Source organism: Balearica regulorum, chromosome 21 (genome assembly GCF_011004875.1).
Source record: "Balearica regulorum gibbericeps isolate bBalReg1 chromosome 21, bBalReg1.pri, whole genome shotgun sequence".
In the NCBI taxonomy this organism is placed as follows: Eukaryota; Metazoa; Chordata; class Aves; order Gruiformes; family Gruidae; genus Balearica; species Balearica regulorum.
The window spans coordinates 4,500,570-4,512,740 of NC_046204.1; the positions used below are offsets into that span (position 1 = coordinate 4,500,570).

Here is a 12,171-nt window from a genome sequence, read left to right on the forward strand (position 1 = left end):
CTCTAAAATGAGGAATACAGCTAGCTAAATAATCTCATTTTCAAGTACAATTTCATTTTGAGGAAGAAGTTAGCTGACAGCATCCACAGGTTAGATCTTGAAACCTTACATGAGACCCTAAAAACCTTACGTGAGCTTGGCAGTAATTAAGTGGCACGTCCAAGACATCCAGAGCACACCACAAACTTGTGCTTCTGTCCCCAAAGCATCTCAGACACTTGCTGATACTGACACTGTTTTGACTAGTAGCTAAGCTGCTGTGCATAGGCATTAGCTAGCTATTAACGAGGGGAGTGAGATCAACAGCATAATAGGCATGAGATCTGAAGTCACTTGATTTATATTTCACAAACAGAAGACAGGAGATGAGCTCTATAATGAAGTCAGATTCACAGGAAAACTTGTCAGAGAAATTGGAAGATATCTCTATATAAGATATCTCACCTAGTTAAATCTCTATTTCAGATCAAGTCTCACTTCAAAGTTGGAGCAAAGTGCTCAGTGCTTTATTCAATTTAGTTTTGAAATTCCCAGGGACAGAGATTCCACACGATACACAGGTAATTAACACAGTAGAAAAAGGGTGGCTCTTTTTTCAAAGAGGACCTAAGTTCATTCCAACAAACCAGATACGAGACACAGGCAAAAACTTTTGCACCCATATTCGTATTTGTCTCCGATGGAAATGTGGCAACCTGCCCCCAGACCAACCATCATTTAAATTACCAGCACACTGCACTCTCTGCTGCAGCCAACTATTACTTTCAAAGGAAACATAACACAAGAATTTCTTACCTCCAGGCCTGTACACAACATCATCCTCTGTGATAAAGGACGTTATTTCACCGTTGTCTGTTCTCTCATATCGGGACTTCTTCTTGGGTGGTTTCTTTTTGCTTTTCTTTGTGGACTCCTCTGTGGTGGCACTGTTGTTGTCATTGTCCTCATCTTCACTATGATCACTTTCCGCATAATTCTTGGCGCCTCCTTCCAATGTACAGCTCCGACGAGGACGCGAGTTCTCACTCTCCCTCACCTTGTCTCTCTTGTCTCGCTCCTTATCCCGGTCTCTATCCCTGTCCTTCTCTTTGTCTTTGTCTTTTTCTTTGTCTGCTGTCATGATTCGCCACGTGCCTTCTTCTGTCCTCTCACGGCTGGGCCTCCGTGAAAGGTAGACAGTGAGCCTGGGCTTCAGTCTTCTGAATTTCTCACTCAAATCCAGGAAAAATTCAACCACTCCAACAACCCCAGCGTTTTAAAAAGGTTCTTGAAGGGGTGGGGGGGGAAGAAAGAGGGGAAAAGCCCATGTTAATATTCAAAATTCTTTCAATTTCTGAAAATAAAAACTAAAAACAAAGATAACCCCACATCCTAAAGCAATTCAGCATAGAAAACACGACATTAAGATGCAAGGTGGCCTTTTGAAGCATTCCTAGAAATAACTTTCAAACGTTTTACAGACACTTAAGTTATCTCCATCCTCAAAAAGACCTCAGAACTCCTTAAAAAAATCTTTTGTTCACTACAGAAATATAACAACTTCTTGGATGGGAAGTGCTCACGGAGAACACATACTGTTTTATACCTGAAGCTGAATAGGAAGCATTCAAGTGAAACAAAAACATTCAGGAAGGGACAAGAAAGGAAGAGTCTACAACTTTTTTTCTTGAAGCACAGAAAAAGTTTAGCAAATGGCTGTGTTGTTTTACATCTCAACACCACTAGCAATGGATGCCCTACAAAGCTGTTACAGAGTAAAGAATGCCATCTGCCACCTCCAGGGCAATCTGCTAGGAAGTCTTCCCCCTACCCTGCTTTTCCAAAAATAGACCTAACCTGTAATCCATAGATTACAGGAATCAATTAAGTGAAACCAAACCACGGTAGTTACAAGTGCACTACCAAAATCTGCTTTTCCATATATCAAAAATATGACCTTTCATGCTTGCTTTACCAATAACAGAACACATGGAGATGGATTTTATAACTCATCGCCTTCACGCATCCAGTTTCCTGTGGGGAATAGGAAGGGAAGACACAATCCTATGCTTTTACTTCCCCGATCATTTAATTAATAGAGTTAACATCAATTCCATCTTTTTTTTTTTTCTTTTTTCCCTTCAATGCAAGTTCAGATTTAAAAAATTAGACTTGCTGTTACAAGAGTATCTGCAAGCTTGGACCAAGATCCCCAAACCACAAACAAGTGGTTTAACCTGGGTGGGCAGCCAAGCACCACGCAGCCGCTCACTAACTCCCCTCCAGTACCCTGCAACTGGGGTCTGGATTAATTCCCCATGAGACACTACTACTGTACCTCAGTCAAATGAAAGGTAAAGAATCCTAGCCCTATGCTGTTATATCACTTAATCTTTTGACTCAAAATTCAGAGTTTCCATAAAATGTCCTTTCTATTGACCAAATCAAAGTGATCTGGACTGACAGGTTGCATGACACATCTTTGAGTGACCGTCAGCAGCACATCCATTAGAATTTTTGCTACCTTCTCTGGAAAGGCTCTAGTGAATTTGTACTGACCGAAGTATCTGCAAAGTGCCTTTTAATATTGCTGGACAGCAGCAGTCTGAGCAGTTACAGCTACTATTGAACAAGAATCACAACATACCATGTTTTTTTTAATTATTGAAGAAGGATATTTCAAGAAAAGTGCATCCAACATACAGAGCTGTGTTACCTTTTCTCCCCAGTTCACTAGGATAAAGCTGAATTTACCCACAACCAATTGATTAGTTTTCAAGAAGCTACTATTTGGTGCAACCTGAAATGTGTCCACTGCGCAGAACACTACAGCATGAAAGTCGGGACCTGACAGAAGATTGAGTGTTCATACATTAAGCATCGGAAACCACATCAGAGAAGGAAAAAGACTATTTTCTTTTTTTAAGAAGTCAGCTGAGAAGTCAGTGATCCTGTATATTTGAAATTTCTTCAGTCTTACATCAATCTCAGACTACAATATTCTTGTCCCTGTTGACTACTACTTCCAGCAATGGAAACACCCGGAGAGAGACAAATTGCTTTTGCTGATACAGTTGAGGCTGTGGCTTGAATCTCTCAGGCATTTCCTGAATGAACCGATCATCCAGGTAGGAAATGATTCTATTTTCTTTCCTCCTTAGAGCAGCTGCCATCATTCTCATAACACACAAGGGGAATCCAACGAAACTCCAGTAGAGGAGACTACAATGAACCTGTCAATTGCCAGAGAAGTTGCAGATAATAGCGATAGCAATGGTCTACAGGGACTCAATAAGAAATGTCTTAAATTTCTAGAGGCTAGGAAATTCCCTAGTAGCAAGCTTGAGGGTTTGTTGGGTTTTCTTCTCTATTGTTGTTGATACAAAATTCACTTTAGAGACTAAATAATCTATTCATTTTCAATGAAAACTAATTACTTTCCCAGGGCAATCTAAAAATTACAAAGTAGTGGCATCTCAACCCACGTACAAGAGATCTTTACATTTTCTTTGGAGATCAGAAACTAAAGGATATACTATACACCTAAAATATTATTCAATGATCTCCAAGGATGGATAAAATTCAGCCACTCCTAAGTATTCTTATATACTAGCCCCAGTTCTCTAAGACCCCATTTTTGAGTTAGGTACAAAACCACAAGAAACTGAAGCTAAACAAAAGAGTTCTTTTCAGAGCTTTTTTCATTGGTTCTTGTCTTACTTGGAGTGTATCACTACCCTCTCCTGTTTATTAAAACTTAAATGCTGTTTACAAATTAATTTTGGAGAGTTTAAAAAGGAAAAAAGCCAAGGAGCAAGACCTTTTGTCTTGTTTTCAGTGAAGTCAAGAATGTTTCAGCAGCATCTAGGAAGCACTTGCACAGTCCACTATCATTAAGAAAGATCACAATATGGAACTCTGCTCACGTGCAGATATCTATCTTACATTTACCAGTTAGGCTTAGCACCAGCATAGGTACCACTGATTCTTAAGGTTATGCAAGGTTTGAGTTGCACAAAATCGTGATTAAAAAAAACCACTTTCTGTTCATTTCATCTTCCAGCTGTGCTAACAAAATTTAGCATATACACAGGTAATGACTAAATGCAATGCAGCTGTAACCAAATGAATTATATTCCACCATCACTTCCTTGACAAGAGCCTTCTTTATAGCTTACAAAGACAAATACATCCTGCTTTCAGGAAACAACTCCTAAAACAGTCCCATCTGTATACAACCTATGTATTCTCTTCAACGCTCTCTCCCCTGAGAATTAAGCACTAATTTTTATGATAGAATTACCCCAACTTTTATCAAGAGACTTATTGACTCGAGTGTCCATAAAGAAGCTGCATCAGCTTTTCTTTCCTCTCTCAAGAGCGGAAGATCTCAGTATCACCATCCTTTCAACAATAGAAAAGATCCAACCCCTCCTCTTCTGCAGAGCCAAGTGCACCACAAGCACATTCCTTTAACTGTAAAGTGCAGAATGTCATTTTTATAAAATAATTTCCAAGTTAAAAAAATTAATAATCCATCAGTCACCACCCACAATAGTTCATTACTGGGGCTGGGTGGCAAAAAAAGAGAAAAAGTAGGCTTGAAACTTGGCCAGCTACAGGGCTTTTTCCTTGAAGCCTCAAGAAAAGCTAAGAAGGTGCCAACCACCCCACATCTAAACATAAGGGAAAAAGGAATTTTATGTTCCTGTCTGAAGGAAAAATAAACCAAAGTTGATTGGTAACTGACAGAAAATTCATTCATATTAATTTTAGCTGCATCCTGAAAGATGCTGAGCTCCTCCTCATATTCTCCAAGTCTCAAGGAACCAGAAGTTGTACAAATAATTCTGAAAAAGCAGCCACAATTTCAGCGCTCCTTGCCAAACTTAACTTTGAAAGTAAATTTCAAGTGAACCATTTTATGCTAGTGGGGCCTGTTCAAGGGTCAACACCACATCAATCAACACAGTGACCTCCATATGGCTGGCAGGTAAATCGCTTTGCAAAAGTAACATACCAAATGCACGTCCTCTTACTCTACTTTCCTATCTTCATCAACGCTTTTTATGGGTGTAGGCAAAACCAACTCACCAGCAAAAAGAAAATCCCTCTATGCAACCTGCCATGAAGCACAAGAAACCTCCAGATGTCAAGGGTCAAACGCTGCAGAGGAAGCACTGATGAATTCCAGTTCTTGCCATTAACCAACAAGAACAAACACTGCAAGACTTAACAGAACTCTCCACATACCTGCAGATTTAAGCCCTTGTTGTTTCTCCCAGATTAAATTCGAATAACGTACTTCAGTGTTTTTATTACAAGTCCAATTATTATGTTGGGTTTTTTCCCCTTTTTTTTGTACAACAAAGTTCTGCATATAGCAGTAACACTGAATAACTGAACTACGTTCGTAATGATTCAGTTCACTGTAGGGCAAGAATTTGCGTATACCACAATTTGCTCCGTCTGTTCATCTATGACATTTCCAGCTGCAAATACAGCAAAATTGCCAGCCTCCTCCTAGCTCCTGTTTCAGGAGAACCCATACAGAAGTGATTTTCACAGTCAGTGTATTTATGAACAGTACAGGAAGCCTCTTCATCTAATCAGAGCCTCTATCTAGTTCTATTAGCATTAAAAGCCCAGTGATAAAATCTCTTGCACTATTCAACTTTCTTACACAAATATTACATTTCCAAGATTATTTTACAAAAAAATTATTTAATTTCAAAAAAAATGCAGGATTAAATCATCGTTATGAAACTATGACTACTTTTGTCTCTCCAAGAATAAAGCAGTCACATAACCTTAAGAGCAGTTGTGCTACAACTGGGGGGAAGGAAGAGGAAAGATACCATTACACAACCTCAACTGTGTAGCAGTAATGTAGGACTACCAGAACAGCAAAGAAAAATTGTTTTATCAGCAACCACTTAATTAAGATTAAGCCATTATTACCACAGAGAAGTATTTGATAAATAATCTTTATTATTTAAGCAGTGATCCAAACACGTTTTAAGATTCCAAGATACACTTTGCCTCTACAGTGAAATACATTTCCCCTTGCCACCTCCCCACTTTTTATTTACTAACATCAGAAATCAAAAGCAAATAGCGATATATAAATAGAAGCATACATCCAATGGTTGAAAGGATGTCTCAATCATAACAGCAGAAAGTATCTTACAACAGAAATACCACATCATCTAAACGTAAGTATTTGCATTTCATCTCACACTTTCTTACTTCACCCGCCAGCCACACTGGAATGGGAGAATACTACCAACTCCAGATTCAAAAGCTATAGTGTCGCTTAATCACTCCTGACCAAAATGTAAATACTGTGAAAAAACCTCTACGTTATTCATCAGTTACAGATGTTGTAGTGGGTTAAGCACTTTTATCATTCTGTAATTATGCATGAATATGGAACCCATAAAACTAACACCATCACAAAAATTACAAAAAATATTGCGAGCCTTTTTTGTTCTCTAAAGTAAACTGGGATAACATATCACGTACATTGCCAAGCACAGTAATCACACAGATGTTTAAATCTGGATTAGGACAGTAGAAGCAAACACATTTAAAATCTTAAGTGGTTTTTGGCAAGCTCTGTAGCTTGGGTTTCCAGTAACTTTACTCACTGGCAGCTCCTCATTCTCACTACACCAAACAACCACCACAGCAGCTGCTTCTGTCATCATACCACAGGGGAAAAAAAAAAAAATCAGGTTATAGCACCACAGGTTGAAGAGTATTAACTGCCTTTGATACTGGTTTACTGCTTCTCTATAGGGAATATTTTAGAGATTAATCTTGGGAAAGAAGTCATTTGAGCTAAAAGGGGAACATTCACTTTACAATGGCTGAGACTGGTGTACAAAGGAGTGGCAGAATAGCTTCTGTCCATTATTTGTTCAATGCAAGTTCAAAAACCTGAGGAAAAATGTTAGCTTCACTGCTATCACGTTCTAAGATTTGTTTGTTTGTTGTTTTTTAACTAGAGCCCCAGCATATGTCCATTTATCCAAGTAAGTTTATTATGTCCAGTATGGGCTAACTATTTTTATCTCCACCCAGTATGCCATCAGACATTAAAGGTCCTTGTCATCTTAAACTGCTTAGAGGCCAAAACCACGTTTGCAGAGCTACTCGCTATAGCCTTCTATTCTCCGCTTTCTGGCAGAGAACAGATACTTACAACTTCTTATCATATTCAAATGCTCTTACGCCTGTTAAAGTGTTCGTGTCCCCAGAGATGAAGAAACAGAAGAAACTAGGATTCTGGTAGGAGACAGGAACCTTCATTTAGGAGTCTGGGCCAGACATGACGAAGGCAAGTTGGCAATCAGCGTTCCAAGTAAAGAAGTCTGAAAGCAGGTGCTTCACCATCACAACATTGCCCCTGCAGCACTCTGCTACTCGGTATGATATCCCAAGCACATTAAGTGCTTGCTAACACTGTATTTTTATATGGAAAAGGTGTTTAGTATCCTACAACAGTTTCTCAGAACAGTATAAATTGTAACAACGTCAGACAAGTCTCAAGGATGACTCCTCTGCCCACAGAAGCCAAGAGGAACACTTCCGTGCAAATGAAGTTGGAAAGAGAAACACTGCAGGGGCAGTCCCTGCAATGCTCCTTCTTATCTTTCTCCTATTTGACAGATAACTTGAGAGCAGCGTCACCCCAGAAAGGAGCACACAGAAGTCCCAGCCACCTTTCAGCACACAGGATACACGTACATCTTATTACTAGTCCTTCTCTAGTCAAACCCAAAAGTAGCCAGGGGTTAGACTGGACTCTCTCATTAAACCCTTCTCAGCCCCACTCCCAAAGACAGAACAAAAGATCTCAAATAATATTAGATCTGCACATCTATTTTCAAATGCAATCTAAGAAAAGCCATTGCAAAAGTATCTTATGAGAAATTGAGCAGACGCAACTTAACCTTTAAACTTCATTTAAAAAAACTGAAGTGTGGAAGTTCATAATCATTATTTTCAACTGATCATTCAACCCCATATTCACCTAGTTGAGGTTTTTTTCCAGCATTTTAAATCTAGCTCAAGTTAAAGTTTCATCATTTGTTCAGACACAAAACCTTCACATCCTCCCATGCAAGTCAGGAAAGCAGGATACTTCTCCTCCCATGAGAAATGAGTACAGTCAGATCTGGGCACTGAGGGTTATTAAGATGGGCAAACTGCAGTTAACCATTACACATAGCTCCACAGTTATTTGATCTATACACCTGGAAATCATTATCAGAGCAAAAGGCATACATACCACCTCTTTGCACATTAAGTACTTAAACCACTTAACTAGTATTAAAGAGTCAGGTTTTAAAGATAACATGAAAGCAAGTCCAAGAGAAATGCTATGAGACTGAAACAGGAAGGCATCTAAGTACATAGGGTAACTAAAAATATGGAGAAGAGCTCCTTTTTCTTATTTAAGCCAGACAGATAAATCTTTTAACAAGATTTGTTTGGTCACGTGTTACCAGTCCTAATAAACAGAACAGGACCATTCTTGTGCAAGCTTTTAGTCTCATATTGCAAGATAAAAAGGCACTGTTTTCAGCAAATGCCAGATTAAAGTGTGCACTGCAACTGCTAGAGTTCTTTCCACAGAATTTTTCTACTTTTGATGTCAAGGAAGAATTTTAATTTGGTTTTAGTGCATGGGATTAAAGAAAGAAAGAAAAAAACCCAGCCCTTAAGTAGGCCCCATATACTCAGTGTGAAGAACTGCTTTAAGAAAACCTTCAAGATCATTTACAGAAAATAACCCTAATAAGGCAACGTTAGGAAAAGGAAGTCTCAGCTGTAACAGACAGAACAAAGTGTTAAACTGCAAGTATCAAAATGCAGCACTAGCACTGTAGTTCAAATACACACGTGCCTGCTTCACACACACAAAAGGGCAGCTTCTATACAGCTTATACTTCAAGAGATCCCACCTTCTACCACAAAGTTCATTAACTGCATGGCCTCAGCCTGCCTGGGGAGCCACACAAGTTTAAACTTTAAGTTTCAGAAAAGACAAAGAACATCTGTTACCAACTTTCTCCCACATTCTTTCCCTAGCTTCCATTTGCTGTTGAAAATGCAAGTTGCAGATATTCGGAGTGACAAAGTATTTGAAGAGTTCATTCAGGATACCCCTCGGAACATTCCCCACCCACACGATCCAGTCATCGCCTCAAAGTGGAGTGCCAGCCCTACCAGCTGCATGACATCACGCATCCAAACCGAAGTCAAATTCAATGAGAAGCCATAGGAAGGAAAAGAAAGGGGAAGAGAGATACAGTAAGAGCTTTGTACCATCACACTCGGACTGTATTTCACACTATTTGGAGTGAGATTTTACTAAAGATACTTGCCCTAACTTTTGTAATTCAGATCCTGCTGAGTTCACCTACGGTATTTTCTAATCAACTGCTACATACAGAGCCTAAACATAGATCTCTCCCTGCCAGCAGTAGGGAAAGAAAAACAAACACAGATCCTGAAGGCAGCAGCAGAGAACTATCCTACCTGGCAGCGTACTCAGAATTGCAAGCCTGTCAATACCAAAACTTCATAGATAGTACTGGGCCTTCTGTTCCTTTAGACTTGGTATTTCAACAGAACCCAAGACTTGCATCACACTAGACTGTTCTTCAACAGTGCGTAGCTGCCAGAAGAACCGAGATTCATACAGTCTTTACTACCTGTTGTGCAACGTAATATTGGTTTAATATTACTACTCCTGCATCTGAAAAACAAGAGTGAAAGCCTGGCAGGGATGGAGTTGAAGAAAAGTTATTTAAATTAGAATGCTTCTGACACAGTGCACAGTGACTTTGGTTGGTTTTTTTAGGATGCTGAAGAAGGGTCAGTTAATAGTTTGAGAAAACAATCTGGAAGTGGTTTCAAAAGTTAAGACAGACCTGGTTATGAATGTGAACACAGACACGCCAGTTCAAATCACATTCTAATGCCAAACAGGAAAAGAAAATACAACCAACTTACACAGACTTGCTATACCTGCTGCAGAACTTCAAGAAATCTTAAAAAGCATTTGTAAAGCTTTGAGATTTCTGAATGAAGGTAAATATGATGAGCCTTTTATTTCCTTAGGATTCATCCTCTAAGTTTTCTGCAAGCTTTAGAGGATATTGGCTCCCAAAGTTCTCACACATACATATACACAAACTTTTTTCCTACAACATTAATGCACTGGTCAGTAAAAACATTAATTTTCCTCCTCTGTTCTCATGCACCTTATGACTCTCCTCTGAGGACTGTGCCAATCTAGTTGGTGCCTTACCAGCTTTACAGCTGAGTGGATGTTAAAGGGGTTCACTGCCTGTTCTTTAATGCTCATGGGACTCGTCTGCGACCCTCTGGATGCAAGTTTGCTGAAAGTCTTTTAAAAAGCTCTTACGAGTCTCTCCAATGAATTATATGCCTCTTATCAGTTGTCTTATCTCCTTCACTGGCATTTTGAGTTTATAACATAAATATAGCACTGGAACACTTCAGCCAGTAATGGTCATTATGAGTTACACAGTTACAGTCCACAGCTCTTGTAAGCTAAGTGCACGCAATTAAAAGCATGTTTGTTCACTTTGAACTGCTCTCTGCTAATCATCCCCAAACAGTTCAAGCAGCTAGTGTGTAGAGAAAGAAACAAACAGGCACTGACTTCATCAGCATCTCTCACAGCTGAGACACAACCATCACTTGAATAAAGGCAGACAATTCAAGGTGTTTCTCATGACAGACAGTGACCTTTTTCCTTTTTACCCAACTTGACCTGAGAAAACAAGAGATCTTTTATTTCTGAGCCATGCCTTACACCAGCTATGCTCACAGCTGTCAGTTTTTAAATCACAGTCCGAATAATACTGCATATCAGCACTCTCCCACTGCACATTCCACCTTCACACCGATATGCTCTGACTTGGGATATTATGGCATCATTCTGAAATCCAGGTCGAGGGTCTGTTTGACAGATGAGCTATGCAGGATGACAGCTTAGATAAGATCTTAAGTCCCTCTCTTCAACACAACGTTGATGCTACAAAACTTAAAGGAACAGGAGAAAAGCAGCAAGGCAAGATTTCACAAGGCAAAAAAAAAAATTACGTCCGCATTTATCAACAGAAAGTTGCAGGCTATCTGGCACATCTGAGTTACAATTTCAGAGAAGGAACATGTTTAATTTTGGTTTACTCAAGAATGTTTCTGGTATCTTCAAATCCTTCCTCAGAAAACAGCCAGGTTTACCTGGGAATTGTGAGGATTTTTAAAGATTGGAGTGTCAGGATCTAAGAGAGGAAAATGACATTTCACTTTGGCTGTCATATTCTAATTGGCATAGGACAGGTAGAACAACTATCTCCCTGCAAGAGGTCATAAATTCAGTAAGTACCAAGAACAAAATTTTACAAGACAGTCAGCTTTGACCACAGAGTAGACCAAAGTCCAGAGACAGTATCTGGCACAAACATATCAGCTCCTACCTCCTCCAAAAATGATCAGGCAATTTATGTAACATTCACAGTAGTGATCTGAGAAAAGCTTTCTGACAACACCTGCTTTTAGACAGTTTTACATATAGGCTTCCATAAATGTAATTCCAAATAAGTCACAATTCCTCTCCACGTTAATTCAAGAGCAGCAAGATAAAAATCAATAGAGTCTTAGAAAGTTTCTGTACTCCCAACAAGATTTCCCAATTTTAACAGATAAATTAGCCGTACCTTCTATTCCCTCTATTACTGTTTGGTGAGGAATCTAAGGGACAGCAGGGACACTGGAGCTGCCTGCACACGTTTTGATACGAAGCTGTTGGTTTGGTCACCAGCTGAAGAGCTCAGCCCTCATTTACCATGCTGTGATCCATAAAACATTGAGGACAGCCCCTCCAAAATCCTGTGCCCCCTCATCTCTCACACATACCAAGAAGCTTAAGGGCTGAGTGGCTAGGTGGCCACTTCAAAACCAGAGAGCCACCAAGAAACAGAACTATGACTAGAGTACAAAAATTCTGATCCCAGCCCACTGTATTGATCCACTCCATTCAGCTATGATGCTTAGAACTCCTCTAGTCATTTTAAAAGGTGCTTTAATGGTCTCTACAGTCATAACACAGGGGAACAAACAATGATCCACAGACATGATACAAAGCCA

General features: G+C 39.5%; 1 protein-coding gene across 6 annotated transcripts in view; it reads right to left on the bottom strand.

Annotated features, from left to right (window-relative positions):
* Positions 1-12,171, bottom strand: part of RERE (arginine-glutamic acid dipeptide repeats) — a 250,039-nt gene that overhangs the window by 172,797 nt on the left and 65,071 nt on the right. For all 6 annotated transcript variants that reach the window (XM_075773600.1, XM_075773599.1, XM_075773595.1 and 3 more), the window contains exon 2: positions 796-1,266. In XM_075773600.1, coding sequence (XP_075629715.1) covers positions 796-1,120 — 325 coding nt within the window. In that variant the 5' untranslated portion in view covers positions 1,121-1,266. The remainder of the gene's footprint in view (positions 1-795; positions 1,267-12,171) is intronic.